Source organism: Pyxicephalus adspersus, chromosome 4 (assembly GCF_032062135.1).
Source record: "Pyxicephalus adspersus chromosome 4, UCB_Pads_2.0, whole genome shotgun sequence".
In the NCBI taxonomy this organism is placed as follows: Eukaryota; Metazoa; Chordata; class Amphibia; order Anura; family Pyxicephalidae; genus Pyxicephalus; species Pyxicephalus adspersus.
In genome coordinates this window covers 101,427,127-101,447,194 of record NC_092861.1, presented here as the reverse complement: position 1 = coordinate 101,447,194, position 20,068 = coordinate 101,427,127, and the positions used below count along the sequence as shown (strand labels likewise).

The following is a 20,068-nucleotide window of genomic DNA, read 5'->3' as shown; positions in this document are numbered from 1 at the left end:
TTTTGGTACTGAAAATTAACCCCCGAGCCCTACTTGGGAATACCGCCAGGAAGGATAAGAGGCTAAATTCAAATGCTATGTGGCTCACAGGTAATGTTAAAAAGCCATAAAGAAAATGGAAAATATAAAGAATATAACAAAAGATGTAAAAAGGAGATAAAATGTACACTCATCTGATCTCACACACTTCCGGATACAAGATTACGGCTTCCAATTCACAGACCACACACACACGCAAACTTAGAAATCCTGTGATGTTTTGATAATTCATTCACAACGCCATCCCCATGCACTTATAGGGCGGGAGATGGAAGGCATATTTTTTCATCTCAGGATTACTTTATCCAATCGGCTGCATACTCTGCTGAATCCGCACATTACCCAGCGCTGCCCCTACAAACACCTCAAACTTGGTAAGTGTTTCCTTCCCTTCACCCTTTTCTTACCTTCTAACAGAAGCAACAAAAAATATTTTCCCCCTCTGTCTTTAATATAATTAAAAAAACAAAAAACTTTTTCTGTAATCTTGCTGTAAGCAAGTGAACAAGTAAAATGTATTTAGGGTGTACATGTGAATGACTCCAGAAAAGCACTGCAGATGGCCTGGCCGGGGACTTGAGTGCTACGGGGCGCCTAAGATCATTGAGCAGTCTCTTTGGAAAAAACTTGACAGTTTTGGGAAAATCTCCAACAAAGGTTATCACAGGCTCAGAGAGCTAGGTGACCTGTCCAAGCTTCAAAGGATGAAGGGGACTTCCCAGGGCTATCTTTTCTGGACACAGCTCAAGGCATAGACAGCATTATTTAAAAACTTCCATTCTTCTTGCAAAAGAGATGGAGGAATCAAGCGTATCAATACAATGACATGCACATTGTGCAGTTTCCACTATTTTCTAACTTTCTTTCTTAGTTTTGTTACCCAAGAAGCAAAGATGCGTATTCAGGAAGTAGTTTCAGTAACTACTATAGATTGCTTTAAGAAAAGCTGGATGCTTTTCTAGAAGCACAGAATATAACTGGGTATTAAGACATTAAAGTAAAAAAAACAGTGACTGTTGATCCAGGGAACATCTGATTGCCTCATGGAATCAGGAAGGAATTTTTTCCTCTGTTGAAGCAAATTGTGCCAGGGTTTTTTTTGCCTTCCTCTGGACCAACTATGTCTTTTAGGGTTTTATATCTGGGATATGTTTATTTTCCTAGTGGTTCTGGTTGTGGACTTTTTTCAACCTAACCTACTATGTAACTATATAATGACCCTGGATTTATTCTAGCCTCACAAACAGATGGCCAAAAAACAGAGGGACATTTTAACAAGAACACTACTCACAAATCTCCTGTTCTTGTACACAAGACAGGGAACTCTCCAACCCATCTGTCTCAAACAAAGCCTACCAGGCCCTATCCTCTGTTTAAATGTCATGGCTTCAAAGAAAACCTCTTAATGAAAAAAAAGACTTCCTAAAACAAAATAACACCTGTTACCATTGTTCTGCTTCCACTTCACATGTTGCAAAAGACTGTGACAAAACAATTAGTTGCACAGAGTGTGGCAGTAACAGGCATGTGTCCATGTACATTGTGTTCTTTTGTGTCTTTCATGGTCTGTAAAAGCTCCAGCAGAAGAAGAGCATGGCTGGGAGGAAAAGGACAGCAGCATAGGAGCAGTGGTGACAGCAACAAGCATTGAGGTTTGTAGAAGAGACCACAAGGGCAGGTCAAATCTGTTTAGTCATGTGATGACAACAGTTGGGTGGCTCCACTGCCTTTTAAACCCAAAAGATTGTGCCTACCAAATAACAAAGCCCATGTCTTAGACTTTTATGTTGATGAGAGGATAACGTCTATACCTACTACAGCATATTGTCACGCTTGGGGAGGCTGAGCCTCTAGGGGCCACTATGGCTTTCACAAAAGTGGTGTGAGTCCTGAGAAGGGCCAAGGCACAGAGTCTAAACAGTGACCAGGTCTTCTTCACAGCCTCTAGTGGTGAGGATGATGCGCTGCTGGTTACTGCCAGGTTGCGGTCCTTGGCACACCAGGGTGGGCAGGATGAAACATGGTACCAAATCACTAGGTTTAAAAATCATCATGAAAGGCCAAGGTCGAGGCAGGCACCAAGCAAGAGAGGTCAGGTAAAAGCCAGGGATCAAATACCAGGCATCCAGGAAACAGAGACCAGTGACACGAGGACCACTACAGACATAGGGAACACAGGAGACACTGGAAGTGACAGGAGGCACAGGTGACACAGGGATAACCACAGACACAGAGGAAAACTGGAACAGCACAAATGAACTGGCTGGGAAACAACAGACTGGGCAACAACACAGGAGCTGGACATGGAAATCATTCATTCAATTACCAGACAGGTATAGAGAAATTGCTCCACAGAGCTAGGGGGCTTGGCGCTAGTGGAGACACGTTGCTCTGAAAATTGTGTCTGAGCCAGCTAAAAAACCATGGATGAATAAATAAAACTTGGGAAAGCAGGCGCACCCAAGATCAGAAATGCCCGCATGCAAAGGAGAGAGGTGCCTGCACTTTAGTGAGGAAGAGGTAAGTGTGACACATATGTTCACAACTGGGATGCACCCCTACCAGAAGAAAGGAAGCAGCAGTGGAAAGATTTGGGGGGAGTCCCTAATGTATCAGTTTCATGCTCTAACACTCAAGACAAAGAACTCCGTTTTGTTCAGGCAATTTTGTTTTCACACCCTTCTGTTCAGGGAAATTTGTTTTCACACCCTTCTGTTCAGGCAATCACTGCAGTGGCCTACTTGAAGGTAGTAAGCTTGAGGCCTTTGAAACCAGTTTTAATAGATCTTAACCACCTAATTTTTTTTTTAAATTGTAGACCTGTAACTTACAGAAATATGTCAGAACAACTGTCTAGTAGATATCATGAATATAAAAAAGTTTAAAAACACAATCGTGTAAGTCCAACCTATACCTATAGACAAAACTACATAAATATATTTTGTATTATTTTGTATTGGATTGGATACAGGACTTTGTATTGAATCTAATAGAAAATATTTGAAATTCCCGCTACGACCCCCGTCGATGGGTGTATGCACTGACATCATCAGGAATCGCCGAGGGACGCGTACACGAACGCCGGGTGTTCTAATTCTTTCCGAACTTCCATGCAAAAAGTGTTAAATTTTTTGCATGAAATTTATTTTAGATTGTAGGCTATAATTCACCAAATTACTCAATAATTACTTATAATTCACCAAATTACCACATAACTCACCGAGATATGTCCCAAATTTTATAAATTTAATAATAAATATTTTTTTTATAAAACATAAAAAAAAATCTTTAAATAAAAAAAAAATCGTGTATAATGTAATTTAACTGTATAGTAGCTTATATAATATATATATATAATACAATTATATATATATTAAATAAAGATTTCTTTGTATTGGAGTCAATACAGCTTTTTTGTATTGAGTTCAATACAAAGTTATTTGAATTTCCCTCCCCGCCTCTGCCCACACCGACGCATGCAGCAACGTCACCGGAAAACCCCGGAGATCGTCACTGCACACGCCGGGAGAAGACAGAAGAGGACAGACGTGTCCGGAGCAGCTGCGGGGACAAGGTAAGTATTTTTTTTCAGTTGTAATCCGATTGTCATACAATGTTGTATGACAATCGGATTGCACAGTAATGCATGTTTATATTTTTAGCTACCCCGACCTTGGTTCGGGGTAAACGATAGTAGCAAGTTTACTCACCCCGAACCAAGGTCGGGCTAACCGCCCAGGTGGTTAAAGACCCATATATTCTTAAACCAGCGACTCTCTTAACCCAGAATCCTATCCTGTGCCTTCTGAAGCATTTGATGGCAACGATTTGTAAATTACAGGGGAGACAGGTTAAAAGCCTAGCCAAGTTCTCTTAGACAGATGGCATAAGCAAAACAAGTGTCAGTCATACAGACCACACATCCTGCCACCCTGGGTTGTTTCTCAGACCAGTGACAGAACTCATCTTGCTTTTACCTCCTGAGGACTATTTTTAAAAGTGGACTGTTAAAAATCATGGTATCTGTTAAAGATACTAGGTGGGGAGTGTGCTGTCTATGAACAGTTAGGTTCTGCTCATGTACATAGTATGTATATAATATAATGAATAATTCTGCACCCTCTACTGGACATTTTTGTTATTAGAAATTTGTTTTTCTCTGCCTTTGGTGACATAATTTCATATACAAAGTAAGTGGTGTTTTTTACAGCAGACACATCTGTACTCCAGGTAATGCATCCACATCCATCTTTGTTCTATCCAAGCATCGTTGGTATGTTGTTGTATTTTAACTATCTTGTTATAGTGAGATGTGCATTTTGTTGTATAAGTACATTTTGGCTATAATCTTTGTGAAGGTGTGGTTCTGTTAAGTATTTCAGGAGCTGTATGCTTTTACATACTGTTTGTTTCATGTAGTTTTTGCTATATTCATTTATCATGTAGGTTTGTTCTGTATATTGCACTGATCCTGTACAATTTTTTGTTTTGCCTAGTTTTACCTTCTCACTACACATTTAACAAGTTTCTGAATCAAATCAGCAAAGATGAACAGCTACATATTTCATTTGCAAAAAAAGCACAGACTCCACAAAGGTTTGGTCATAGCCTACATGCTGTGCTCTTATAGCAGACAAACCCCTGGGTGTACCTGGGGTGGAATGGGAATTCCCACCTAGTACCTTACTTCCCATTCCAGAGTCCATGGCTCTGAAATTTACTCACGCACACAACCCTAGCAGAGTTGCCTACACTATCCTGAACTCTTTCTACATTCCCACATCCTGGGGTAATATATCTCCCATCCAGGACCAATCCCTGCAGTCCTGTATTATATATATATATATATATATATATATATATATAGACACACATATTTGTGTGGGATATCACCAGAATGCATGCCACAGTTCCACAGATTAAGTACAGATGTACAGAAAATAAAAAAAATAATATTGCAAAACTTAAAGAATTAATTCAATTCTCAAAAATCTAATTTAGGTATTATTGAAAAGGCAAACAAACAGAGAGCTATTTTGGCTGCTTGTAATAAATAAAGGGTTACATAAATATCAAAAATAATACAATACAAAGTTCACAACATAAAGCATGAAACGTAAATTGAGAATTATCCTAGTGAGTTTTTTTAGAATCTTTAGCTATACATGCACTACTATTGAAATGGATATATGATCTTATTTAGTCCATAATAGAAATTGGTTACTTGAAACAACGCAAGCGAAATATGAAAAAGTATATTTCTTTATCTTGCATTATATGTTTTTAATTGTTTGATACAGGTAGTCTCGGAATTAAGGACATCTGACATATGGACGCCTCCTGGATACGAACGGGGCTTCCCTGCTTGCTCATGTGCAGGACGGAGGCTTCATGGGGCGGTTCACTACACGCCCACCACGCCGCTGCCCCACCCCGCAGCTACTGCTCCTGATTGAACTGAGAATAGATGAGGCAGAGGGGGGCATTTCACTGCCTGTCCACCACACAGCCTTGCAGTGGAGGTGACTGTGTGGTGGGCAGGTGGTGAACCGCCCCTCTCCGCCCCCATTTATTCTCAATAGGAAGCCTGCTTGTACTTTTCGTACATAGCAAGAAGTTGTCTCTCGTTAGTACAGTACACCAGAGGTGCTTATGGGTGGTCCCCATAAGGTAAAGAACATTTTTATTACCAAAACTGAATTTATAGATATCTGATGAAATTTACAACTATAACATAAAATACATATATAAGTCACTTTGTTAATGTCACTTTGTCATCTGTCACAAATAGTTTTCTCCAGTGTTGCTAAAAAAGTTTTTTCATATGAACATCATAGTTTTATCATCCAGGCACATCAGGACATGGCAGATAAGATATGACAATCTGCCCTATGTGATGTACTAGCTCCCCTCCCTCATGCTGGCACTGTGGATGCAAACGGTGCCCATCCTGTCCAAGAGCCTGCAGTTGGCCTTATTCAGCCGGATGCTGCTGCTAGTGCTGCTGCATTTGAGTCTGGGAGGTGCTGACTGGGACAAAAGGGGCTGAGGACTGACAGAGTGGGTAACAGTGGGTAAGGTAATGGCTAAAATATTTAGTTCAGCTAATCTCTCCTCATAGCTGAGCTCCTCTGTTTTAGTTGCCCTTCACTGCACTTTCTTCAATTCCACAATAACCTTTTTATGAACTGATGTCCAAAACTTGATGAGGTCTCACCAATGCTTTGTACAGGGGCAGGATTATATCTTGATCTCTGTAGTCTATTCCTCTTTTAATACAAGAAAATACTATGCTAGCTTTAGATATTGCAGCTTGGCATTGCATGCTATTATAAAGTCCATGATCTACCAGAACCCCCAGATAGGTTTCTACTTCAGACTCCCCCAAATATTTTACCCCAAGACAGTATGAAGCATGCATATTGTTAGCCCCCAAGTGCATAACTTTACACTTCTCAATAATAAATGTTATTTGCCACTTGACTGCCCAATCAAACAGTACATCTAGGTCTGCATTGTAGATTATAGACATCCTGTATGGACTTAATTTCTTTACATAGTTTGGTGTCATCTGCTAACACAGAAATGGTACTTTTAATATCAAAATCTTTATCATTTATAAACAGTAAAGGTCCCAACAGTAAACCCTGGGGTTCACCACTAATACCTTTAGACCATTCAGAGTATGAATCATTAATCACCACTCTCTGGCTTTAGGCCGGTTCTCGATCCATTTACAGGTTTGCTTTTCTACACCTTTGACCCTAACTTGCATATTAATCGTCTTTGGGGTACTGTGTCAAATGCTTTAACAAATTCCAAGTACACTATATCAACTGCTACTTCACTGTATACTTGTTTACTTACTTCCTCATAAAAAGAAAGTACATTTGTTTGACAACTTCGGTCTTTCTTGAATCCATGCTATCGATCACTTATAATATTATTTTCTGGCAGAAACTTCTCTATATTGTTCTTTATGAAATTCTCAGGGACCTTTCCAACTATGGAAGTTAAACTTACCGGTCTGTAGTTACATGTAAATGTCTTTACTCCATTTTTAAAGATAGAAACTACATGGTCTTATGCTAATCCATTGGTACCATGCCAGCGATTAAACAGTCTCTAAAAATTAGAAACAATGGCTTTGAAATAACTGTGCTCAGCCATTGTGACTTGTTTAGGACAATGACATTGCTATTAGCAATTTGGACTAGAACTCTGCCATTTTCCTTTGTGTACACAAAGTTAAAAAAAAATGTTTAAAAAATCTGCATTTGCTTTATACCCAGTTACCAACCCAAAGACTTCTTTTAAGGGGCCCACATGTTCAGATCTGACCTTTTTGCTAATAATATATATAAAAAAAATGTTTGGGGTTTGACTTACTTTCCTTTGCAGTTTCTTTTCCATTTTGAAGTTTTGCACATTATATCTCCTTTTTAAATCTTTTGTTATATTCTTTATATTTTTAAAAGGATGAAGGTGATTCTTCATTTTTAAATTTTTGGAATGCCCTTTTCTTTTTCTTTATGGCTTTTTAACATTACTGTGAGCCACATAGCATTTGAATTTAGCCTCTTATCCTTCCTGGCGGTATTCCCAAGTAGGGCTCGGGGGTTAATTTTCAGTACAAAAAGCGGTAAACCCAAGCTCGGGGTGGAAGTAAAAAGGACTTACCTGCTCCCCATGAGACTGCGGCACCCTCTGGCAAAGCATGCCCAGCATCTGCATTCCCTGACCTCATGTCTCCGGCGCGTGGACGCAGATGTCTGGCAGGCATGGGATGTGTGAGCGTCGCTGGGGGGCAGGACCTGGTGGGAAATGTAAAAAACTATTTATCGCTTTGACATTTAAAAATACAGATATAATCAGACCACCGGGGAGGTTAAAATTATTACCCATTGGAATATATTTTTCAGTGTGTTTGTGTAGAACAGATTTGAAACATTCCCATTTCTGTTCTGTGTTCTTCGAGGACAATATCCTCTCCCAGTCCAATTCACAGCGAGCCACCCTTAATAATGGAAAATTTGCTCTCTCAAAATTGAATGTTTTTATCTTTCCTATTTTTGCTTCCTGTGTACTGCTTATTTGAAAATGAAATCATATTATGGTCACTGCTACCCAGTTTTTCTTTTATAAGCACATTGGTTATAAGCTCTGCATTGTTATAAAAAAACTAGGTCCAACAGAGTATTATTTCTAGTTGGGGCTTCTATAAACTACCATAAAATTATCTTGTATTAAATTCATAAATTTCTGCCCTTTTGCTGTGGTTGTAGTGCCATTACTCCAGTTAATGTCAGGATAGTTAAAATATCCCATAACTAAGGCATTGCCAGTTTTTGCAGCCTTTCCTATTTGTGCTATTAGTTGATTCTCTATTTCTTCTTAGCACAGGGGGCCTATAGCAGACTCCAATAATTAACTGTGTATTATGCATCCCCATATTCAACTCCACCCATAATGTCTCAACCTCATCACTTGCTCCATCACTTTCACAGCACCTCTCACATACAGACACCACCACCTTTTCTTTTGACTCTGCTTTTACGAAAGAGAGTATAACCAGGAATATAGACAGCCCAGTCATGTGAAGAACAAAGCCAGCATTCAGCAATATCAACTAAGTCAAAATGCTGTTCATTCATTGAGGCTTCCAACTCACCTATTTTGTTTGCCAGACTTCTAGCATGTGTGAACATGCTCTTTAAACCATTGCTGAATTTACCAGCACTGTTTGCCAAATCTTTTTTAAACTCCTTACATTTATTCATAACCCTCTTATATTTATACATAACCCTCTCCCAACTATCCTCAATCCACCCTCCACTAATGACTTACTTGTCTGACCTTTCTGCCACCTTATTTACCTGTCCCTTCCCCCTCTGTCCTAGTTTAAATATCCCTTCATCATTTCCCTAAATCAGTACCGTAGCACAGCAGACCCCCGTCCATTTAGGTAGAAACTATCTCTTGCCACCACACCAGGCCTTAAGCCATGCGTTTAGCTGTCCAAACTCCCTCTGCTTTTCCTGTGTTGCACATGGCACAGGCAAAATTACAGAGAATAAAAATTTGGAGGTCTGTCTCTGCTGTTAAGGATCACCAAGTCATAACCCTGAGGGTCACCCTACTTAAGGAGGAAAGCTGGAGCGGCCTCAGTGTGAGGAGAAGTGGCAGAACAAAGGAGTTAGATTCCAGGCACAGGTTTGGACAGGTGGCCAACAGGTGTAGTCAGAGTCCAGGCACAGGTCAGGGCAGGTGGCAGACAAGCTTGGTCAGAGTATAGGCACAGGTCAGGGCATGTGGCAAGCAGGCTTAGTCAGAGTCCAGGCACAGATCAGGGCAGGTGGCAAGATGGCTTTGTCAGAATCCAGGCACAGGTCAGGAATAGCAAGAGGCACAATACAAAGTAACAAGGTAGCGGGTGCAAAGTCCCAGCACCAGCCTCCATTACTGCTGAGATGAAATTGCCTCTGCCCCTTTAATGAGTTCCTCCCTGTGCTGTGTCAGTGTGAGCAAGACAAGAAGTGCTGAATGCTCTGTCAGACAGCGACAGAGAGTGAGTGCTAAGCATATCAGCTCAACAGGGTACACAGGCAAGGGATGCAGCAGGACAGTTTAGCAGGGACCACTGTGGGAACCAACAGGTATTGTGACAAGGTCCTTTCCTTCAACTTTCCCTAGCGGTAACCCTGAGTGTGACACGGGGTGGAAAAAAATTGCTGAAAGCGGTAACCACGAGTCACACTCGGGGTAGATAAACCTATGGGAATGTTAGTAAATACAGCGCTTACCCGATCCGCCGGCGTCCGGCGTTGTCCATCACCACGATCCCTGTCTTCTTTCTTCTTCCTCTAGCATCTTCTGCACCGGATGAGTGATGTCGGTGTGTGTGTACGTTGTCGGCGGGGTGGGAAATTCAAAATCCATTTGTATTGCATTCAATACAAAAAACCTGTATTGAATGCAATACATTGGATTTTATATGTGTAAAAACAGTACATTGTTTTCAAGAATATTTATTTTACAGAATATTTAATAGTATGAGTATAATATTTATTTTTTTTAAATTAAAAAAAAAATATATATATATATATTTTTTTTAATTTATTATTTTTACATAATTTTGAGTTTCAAACTGTATTATACTCATACTATTATCATATACTGTAAAATAAATTTTCATGAAAAACAATGTATCGCTTTTAGACATATAAATCCAGACAGAAATGTACCGCTAGGGAGGTTAAACTGATCTTTAAGGATCCATCATCTTCCATATCTCCTGTCATTGGTTCCAACATGAACCAAGACAGCTGAGTCATGCCCATCCCCTCCCTTTTTTTCCTCTTCACAGGGGCTTCCTCTTCACAGATCGTAAAAGAAGTCAGAAGATGACAGCACTCAGCGCCAACTCTGCACCAGGAAGAAGAGAAATCCCGGGACGACGCAGAACTGCATCGCAAAAAGGACCAGCGCCATCAAGGGATCTGCGGGACTAAAGGCGTGTAATTTTTTGTTTTTAGTTTACTTTTGCTTTAAATTTACGATAATCAATATTATCATTTGCTATTTGGTTTTCCACTTAAAAAGTGCATTTATGTCTGCTGGTAAGATAGAGATATCTTGTAAGAACTTTATTCCAGTACATAGTTTGGTATCACCCGTAAAGACACAAAAATTGTACATTGATCTGAAACTCTAACACACTCTAACTCTTTTTTATTTACTCTAACACAGGGGCAAAGAGAGCTCCTGTATTACTGGGAAAAATCCTGGATGGACATTATGTGGGACAGGGGTTTCTTAGATTTTTTTTTACTAAGGTTTTGTTTGCAGGGAAGCTTTAGCTTTCCCTGTGGGTTGTTTACATTTTCTGTCCTGGGACTGGTTTTACTGGGAATTTGCAGGAGTAGGGTGGGGAAAACTCCAGAGGCTCACAAGCCTATACAGCACACCTGAAGCAGCACTGTGACTATGTGAGCCAGTTCCTTAGTTGTACCTGGGAGAAGTGAAGTGCTGGTAAGGAAGCCAGCCCCAATCATCTGTGATTTGCTAGCCAGGACACCATTCCTTTGTAAAAAGACTTTTGTGTTGCTGACACCACCCCTGCTAGGGAATAAAGTTTTGTTGGTTTGCCTTTATTATGTTCAATAAGAAACGCTGCCATCTTGCCATTTGGTGCTAATCCTCAAAATACATAGTTTGGTGTCATTTGTAAAGACAAAAATAGTACCTTACTCTCAAACTCCATATGCTTTTTAAATATATTAAAAAGTAAGGGTCCCGGGTGATCCTCCCTAGGATTAAGTTGGAGTACCTGGAGCAACCTAATAAGCCCATCACGGAAGAGGAACTCACAAAAATTATTACTCAACTACCATCCTCTAAGGCTCCGGGCCCGGACGGTCCACCTTATCTATACTACAAAACGTTTCTACCGGAACTTACCACGTATCTTTTGAGTCTATTTAATGACTTCCTGGAGGGCAAACCGATCCCCCCATCTATGATGGCCTCACATATTACAGTGATACCAAAGCCGGGCAAAGACCCAATGGATTGCTCGAGCTACAGGCCAATAGCCCTTTTAAACTCTGACTTAAAAATTTTCACAAAGATCGTGGCCTCCAGATTATCTAAGTTCCTTCCATCTCTCATCCATGGGGATCAAATGGGCTTCATCCCTTATAGACAGGCAAGTGACAATACTAGGAGGGTAATCAACATTATTGATATTGTTAATAAACGGAAGGCCCCGACCTTGGTACTCAGCTTAGATGCCGAAAAGGCGTTTGACCGCCTCAGCTGGCCCTTCATGTTTGCTACTTTGCACAAAATGGGCTTTACTGGCCCTTTTGTTACGGCAATTAAGTCTTTGTATACGGCTCCATCAGCCTCAGTCAAATTGTCCCACGCTTCTTCTGCCATGTTTCCTATTAAGAATGGGACAAGACAAGGGTGCCCATTGTCACCCCTGCTTTTTGCCTTATGCATTGAGCCCCTGGCGGCCTGTATCCGATCCAATCCGGACATACACGGAGTGCCCGTGAAAGGGAAGGCATATAAGCTTTCTTTGTATGCTGACGATATTCTTTTGACTCTGTCCCAACCGGTCACTTCCCTTCCTAATCTGTGGAAAGAGTTACTAGTGTATGGGGAAGTTTGGGGATTTAAAATTAATTCTACAAAAACGGAGGCTTTACCCCTCTATATCTCCCCACTGGAGTTGCAGACCCAGCAAGGCTCCCTCTCATTTATTTGGCAGGAACGTTTCCTTTGCTACCTGGGGACCCAAATTACTCCTTCTTACTCCCAATTGTACTCCCAGAATTTCCCTCCACTGTTTCGAGAGGTGAACAATTTTCTAGATAAGTGGAAGAACTACCCTTTATCGCTACTGGGTAGGATAGCCTCTGTTAAGATGATGCTTCTGCCCAAGTTGTTATATCTATTTGAGACAAAACCGGTCAGAATACCATCCCAAGCATTGAAGAGAGTCCAATCTAATTTTATGCGTTTTATCTGGGCCTATAAAAGACATAGAGTGGCCAAAAACATTGTTTGTATGCCCAGGGATAGAGGAGGACTGGGAGCCCCCGATATCCACAAATATTACCTGGCTGCCCATTTACGGCACCTTATAACTTGGACTTTCCCCTACGCTTCTAGTATCTGTGCGGAACTGGAAGTGGATTGGATAGCCCCTATACACCCCAATGTTATGCTGTGGAGCTCCTCCTTACTATTAGCAGACTCTGATTTAACGGCACCTATGGTGTTCACAAGGAATGTGTGGAGGGCTTCCAGGCATAAATATGCTCCAGGGTCACAAGCTTCAAGACTAACCTCCATAATTCTTACCCCACAGATACCAGATAGTTTATCTGGATCAATGTCTGGTCCCTGGCAGGACAGAGGTTTATTTCAAATCAGGCATGTCCTGCATCCAATTGAGAAAAAGTGGCTCTCTTTTGCTGAATTGGGTGATAGGGTGGAACTGCCTCGTACTTCGTTCTATGCATATTTGCAAATAAGACACTACATTCTGTCACTCCAACCCACAGCCTCCTTCCCGGACATAACTTTATTTGAGAGACTATGTATGGAAGGCCCTATTTCCAGAGGTGCTATTTCCTTCATTTACCGCCTCCTGCACGCTTCACCTCAGGGAACTTCGCATAAGTTTAAATATATGCTTAAATGGGAGGAAGTTCTGGGTCGGTCTCTAACCCCAGAAGAATGGCTTGACATTTGGGAGGCACGGCATACAAGTTCTATTTGTACATTGTATAAAGAGAACCTGTATAAAATTCTGCTCAGATGGTATTACACCCCGGAGGTACTTCACCGAGTGTTCCCTAATACTGATCCCACCTGTTGGAGGTCTAAGAACGATCGTGGTACAATAGAACACGTATTCTGGTTCTGCCCCCTTATCCAGGCTTACTGGGCCCGAGTTAACTAATTGCTATCTGCTGTGACCCAGCAACCTGTGAATCTAGATCCCTTTTCACATCTACTAGGCCAACCCTCTCTAGCAGTGCCAAAAGTATCCCGGAAGCTAGTATCCCATATCCTGGTTGCCGCTAGCACATTGATTCCAACTTGATGGAAATCAGCTTCCCCTCCCTCCATGGAGAGCCTTTACACAAGGATTCAAGAAATAGTCCTTATGGAGTACCTTACAGCACTCCTTAGAAATACAGTGGCCAAGTTTGAAAGGGTCTGGGAGGCTTGGGATCATTACTACGCTAACCTATCCGGATGACCCCCCCTTGCTTTTTACTTACCTGATAACGTCACATTGCCCACACTCTGTTTTTCCCACCCTTGTACCCCCTTGATGTTTGAATGCTGTGTTATATTTGAGAATTGGGTATTGTAATCCTCAATGTTTGTAAAAGTTATATCTCAACTTCACAGTTTTATTATGTTTTTTTTTTTTCTCCTCCTTGTATTTCTTTCTTTTGTCCTTTTTGTATCCTGTTGAAATATTTATCAATAAAAACACAATTTCAAAAAAAAAAAAAGTAAGGGTCCCAACACTGAAACCCAGGATACACCATTAACAATCTTAGATCATTCAGAGTATGTATCAATAATTAGTACTCCCTGAATATCTGAATATAGACTTTAAGCCAGTTGTCTGTTCATTTACCATTTTTTTTTTCAAATTATCTAAGCCTATATACTTTAACCTGTTTATGTGTTAACTGTTTGTGGGTTACCATGCTAAATGTGTTTCCTAAGTCTTCCTAAGTCTACATTAATATGATATAAACTGCTACCACGTTATATAAACGTTTATTTACTTACTATTTATTAATAAACTACTTTTGGCAACAGAAACCTAAAAAATGGTGCTCTAAAAGTATGTGCCATTTATTTTAGTGATGCTTCCATTAACTTTTACTTATACCAAAGTACATTTTATATACCAAAGAATCAGATTGCTGTTGTAGTGGAAAAATGATAAGTGTCCTCCTATTCCTATTAAAGATCTAAAGTTCTGCATTGGTATGCTTCCTTCTAAGATATTAACATCATGCAAGGAACTGAGCCCATTGTTAATTGTTTAGGAGAGAGTGTTTATCTTAGTTACTGCATTTCAATATAAAAGTTCAAAACAGCCACTCCACCACTCTGCTAGATAGCATAGTGCACACCAGCCACAAATGCAGGCTTGTGCAGGGTGTCACTGTTCTCCAAGTAACACATACTAAATCTACAGAGTCTGCAGAGATTTAGGATTTTTTTGGTTACTGCATTCTAGCACTTGGAAAAGAAATTGGCACAGAAAAAAATGTTATACTAATAGCAAAAAAAATCCCCCTCCTTTTGCTGCTTCCCCCACCTCTTAGATTGTAAGCTCCTCGGGGCAAAGTCCTCTCCTCCTCCTGTGTCACTGTCTGTATCTGTAATTTGCAATCCCTATTTAATGTACATCGCTGCATAATATGTTGGTGCTATATAAATACTGTTTATTATTATTATTATTATAATAATAATAATCATAATAACTCCTTTGGCTGCAACAGTGCTTACATAAAGTGGAAGTAAGCCCAAAACAAAAAAATCACACTTACCTTTAATCGCGCAGATCAGTTTATCCGTTGGGAGGTTTCTTCCATCGGGTCCCGCGTCGTCCCAGTAACTGTCTTCGGCCTGGCCCAGAGGCAGCGCTGGGCGCCGACATCTTCTTCTCTTTTTCCTCTGGGTTCTTCTTTCTGCGTCACCCGATATCGCACTGCGCAGACGCAAGATCAAGTGACGTAAATTAGGAAAAAAGTTGCTAATCTCGCTGCGCATGAGTGAGATCGACAAATTTTTTCCCATTGATTAAAGGGCTCCTTTTGCGCATGCCCAAACATCTCCAGTAGCAGCTAGGAGCCTCCCGGGATGTGTGACGTAGGTATCCCAGGAGGCTCTGCGCTCCCATTAATTCTTTATCGTCTAGGCAATCAAGGGGCACAAACAAAAAAACACAAACAATATTTTTTTACTTTAAATAAAAGGGTTGTCTAAAAATTCCAAAAAAAGTCTGAGCTTAGATACGCTTCAATGTTGATTTAAAAACACACATACACTACATATATATATATATATATATTGCAAATCTTTTAAATTATTGGTCCATATGTGAGTTCCTGTACATTCACAGCTGTGCTCTTTGTCCTCTATGAATAATGAACAATACATGATGTGAGAAGCATTACTCCTTTGATGTGGATAGTATTTCAAGACAATACACCTAAAATACTGTGGAAACATTAATATCACACTTTTCAAATCATATTATTTTACTAAACACCTTCTGTTACATGTAAAATGCCATACTCCAGTTGGATGTTATATTAATTATTACAGTTCAGTAAAGTAAATAAAGTGGTGGAATAAAGGCTCTGTCATGGCTCCAGTACATAATGCACAGTATTGTATATTTAATTTATGTATCTCTAATAACAGTTGAGGTATAATTCTTAGATGCAGAACACATGCCACAGCTCTGTTAGGGCTGCTTGAGCAATCAAGAAAGCGAAGCTGTCAGCATAGCAGAGCATTGCTGATTGTTCTGCTCCGTGATTGGCTGAAGAAAGGGAAACCCTGATGACGCTTGAGCCGTCATCAGGGTTTCCCTTTCCTCAGCCAGTCATGGAGGATTAGAGGTAATGGGGAGACTTTTCCTAACCTAGTGCCTGGGGATCCCACACTGTCAGGAGTCCCACGGCTCTGCTCATGTCATGAATGCAGCCGTGGGAATCATCCTATCATTGTGGGATAACCTTAAAAAGATTAAAAAAAAGTTTAAAAGTTACACAACACAACACACACATTTAATAAATTATTTTAACATTAAAGTCTGGTCTTAATTTTTACACATTTTTAACCCTTTCAGGGAATGAGTAAAGGTTTTTTTTTTATGCAAAGACTCATTTTCTGACAGGGTTAAAAGAAAAACTTTTATAATTGCTTTTGTAAAACCACAGCAAAGCGCGGTAAAAAGCGTCCTAGGTGTTTATAGGGTTTTTTTTATTGTTTTAAAGGTAAGCTTTAAAACACTTGTAAAAAGTGCATGAAAAAGCATTCAAACATGGTAGAGACGTTTACATCCATCAGTCCATCAGTTTCCTAGAGTTTAACCCATGTGTTTAAAAGCACATGTTTGAAAATCCCATGCATTCCATGGGCTTGTCTACACCAAGGCGTTTCCTTGAGGCACGTTTTTGACCATTTGAAAATACCTATAAGCATGCAAAACACCACCATTGATTTCAATAGACACATTTTTGCAAATTTATAAAACATTCAAAAAAACACTAATAGAACCCTCGATTGATGTCAATAGAGGCATTTATAGCCGTTTATAGGTGTTTTAACACCTATTATAAAAGCTTCTAATGGAGGCTTTTTCAAGCGTTTTTATCAGGACTTTGGAATCTGGAAGCCCCCTTTAATAAAACAATTACCAATGCATGGCAATTAACAGTTTTGTTGCTTCTTTGTACATACATTTGTTTTGGAGATACAGCTTTGAACCTGTAAACAAATACTATATTTGTTACAACCTTGTAAACATAGTAACTACTGGAAAAAAAAAGTTAAACATCATTTAAAAGGAATTTTGTAGTACTGCAATGATGGGTAATCTACACTAATGACACACAGTAGAGATTTCTTTGTAAAGGGGTATACAGGTTCTAACTGGATACAACATTTCTTTTATTCTGTTTTTGATACAGTTAAATGATCATAAATATATGCTCCATTCCCTATGGGTGCCCGTTTATTTCAGATAAGTGTACAGGATACACACTATTAACTTAGGTTCTGGGTGTCAAAGATGGGTTCTGTGAGACTTGCACATCCAGTGAGAATTTATAGGCAATAATAAAGCCATTTGCCACACATTAGCATTACATACATTGCAGTTGGCTGGTGAATAAATTTATGATGTGTAGCTAGGCAACAATTTTATACCCCAATCTGTTACATGGTTTTGGATAGATGTATCCCACTTGTTTTTACCAAAAAAAGCACTTACCGATTATTATAAAAAAGATCTATAAAATAAGTAATTTCTTCTCCTCTGTACTGTACAAAATACAAACCTATTAGAAAACTGTCAAAACCTAATAAGGCTTTTAAAGCAGTTTTAGTTCCTGGTTAAGGCTGGGTTTACATGGACGTTTTAAAAAATGCATGTAAAAATGCACTTTTATTAGCAATATAAATGTTGCCCTTAAAACACTGGAAAAAGCCTATACCATTTTTCCACGTTTTTTACCGTGTTTTTAACGTGTTTACACTGCAAGTGCTCCTAAACGCGGGAAAACACCCCATTGAAATCAATGGAAGAGTTTACCCGCGTTTTTGCAGACTAAGGCTTAGTCTACACAGACGTTTTCCCCAGCGTTTAACCTGAGGCTTTAAAAGCCCATGTTTGAAATTCCCATGCATTCCAATAGGCTAATCTACGTTTCCTTGAAGTACGTTTATGAGCGTTATCTATACATTGCTTGCAACGTTTAAAAAATTAAAAAGTGGAGTTAACACAGGAAAAACGCAGGTAAACACTTCCATTAATTTTAGTTGGGCATTTTCCCGCATTTTCCCACGTTTTTCTGTGTTTATAAGCACTTGAAATGTAAATGCATTAAAAACGCAGGAAAACGCGGTATAGACGTTTTCCAGCATTTTAAAGGCAACCTTTAAAATGCTAATAAAAGTGCAAAAAAAGCATATAAACGCAGTAGGAACGTAGACTCAGCCTTACACAGTTTTAACAGATTAGCTGTAGTAGCTCTATGCCACTTGGTAACATTGTTTAAAATGTATTTGTCTCAATATACATTTTATATTGTTTTATGTACATATATAAATATTTAGTGATTTTTTAGAGCCCTGCTACTGTTTAAAAAGAATGAAAATTGTATGCAGATTACAGGAAAAAATACCAATAAGCCATAGAAAAAGGTCATATTTTGATTATTATTTAGCAAAATGAAAATAATTGGCACATTCTTCTGATAAGCTGTTCAATTACGTTACAAATTCATTTTTGTGCCTACTTTATGCTTAAATATAAATAAATAAAAAGACTCTAGGGCACTTATGTATCAATGTAAAGTTTGAAGAAAACATCATTAGGTATTAATATAGTGATCCATATATACACTGAATAACAATTATTGTGTAATGTGGAGAACATCCTTAAGAAATTGTATTAGAAAATTTCTTATACCTTTTTTGATATATGAATATTTGTGAATGTCTTTTTTCTGCTGCCTTTAGTAGAAACCCTTTACATCAGGTTTATTTAAGATAGAATCGCATTTATGTTTCTGTTTTCACCATCCTCCATTTCATCTGCCATTTCTGTGGAGCGATTTGGATGGCAACGTGCATACAGCATCTAATGGTACGTCGACGGTTTCTGCTTACCTTTCAGGATGAGGTTGTCAATGTCCCTGTCAATACCCATAAGGTAGCATTTCCTCCACAGCCCAGAATAGGTAGAGAAAAGGGGGCGTCCGCAATCTGACTCCAATACCCCTAGTCCTAAAAGAGATCTCCAGTTTTCCAAAAGATCTTCGGGTGCCCTGACCCCTCCAGCTGGTGCCGGAGACAAAAGACCCATCCTGCGGTTCTTGGCGGCCCCACGGAAGGGCAGCTGATAAAGGGGCATTAGTCTGTTCTTTTGGTCTGTAGGGTCTGAGTTTCCCTGGCTCTCACAAATCTCCTTGTGTTTTCGAGTGTCCGTCTCATACCAGTGGTCTGTAAATATAGCCGTGACCAGAAGAATTAAGGATAAAAGGCTCAGAGCCAGGCTAATAGCAGTAACCAAGCCCCTTGTCTCCATTCTCTTTGTGCAGCATTACATCAAGGCGACACAGGCTGGCATGATCCTGCTTTGATTCAGTCAATGCATCCCCCTCCTCTCACTTCTGTTTGTGCCTCTTTAGCCATTAAGCCAGCCCTTCTGTGATCTGTAACCTTAACAGTATACCAGACGTTTTTCCCATATCCTAAACTAAAATATCATCTTCCTTCAGAATGCCTCCAGTCAACAAATGAGCAGCAAAGATGATGTGAGCCAACACACAACTCCTTTTGTGAATTCTGCAAGCTCACCACCTGCCTTTGAGCACACTGCATGAAACAGCAGCTTTCTGAGGCAGATCTATATTCTATGTTCCATCCTTCCTGCCTCCTTCAGACTCTATTTTCCTACTGCATTATCTTACCCACTTTTTGCTTTCCTCTCTCCCTTCTCCCTCTTTCCCTTCCTCATTGTTGTCTTTTTCTTCCATCTATTCTATTTAAATTAGGCAGATCTATAGTGACATTTTTAATATTAAAAAAAAGAGTAGCGATTCATTTTATATAATTATACCTCTTTTTCAATTATTATATTTAAAAAAAATTATAAAATTATAAATAAATGTAATAACAAAAAAATTACTCCTTATAAAAAAAATTTTGGGAGGTCCCCTCCCTCTTCCATGCCTACTGCCCT

At 39.6% G+C, this 20,068-nt stretch overlaps 1 protein-coding gene across 5 annotated transcripts in view; it reads right to left on the bottom strand.

The window, feature by feature from the left end:
- The window catches only part of TMEM178A (transmembrane protein 178A), a 102,417-nt gene extending 82,679 nt beyond the window's left edge, over positions 1 to 19,738 (bottom strand). For 2 of the 5 annotated variants that reach the window (XR_011920416.1, XM_072409177.1), the window contains exons 1-2: positions 18,994 to 19,070; positions 7,720 to 7,853 (exon numbers count right to left, since the gene is read on the bottom strand). Coding sequence is in view for 4 of the 5 variants with exons in the window: in XM_072409177.1 (XP_072265278.1) it covers positions 7,720 to 7,822 (103 nt within the window). In the remaining variant the exon portion in view is untranslated. Of the gene's footprint in view, positions 1 to 7,719; positions 7,854 to 18,993 lie in introns of all 5 variants that reach the window. The other 3 variants (XM_072409175.1, XM_072409176.1, XM_072409174.1) reach the window with 2 other exon arrangements.
- Between the last annotated feature and the right edge of the window lie 330 nt (positions 19,739 to 20,068).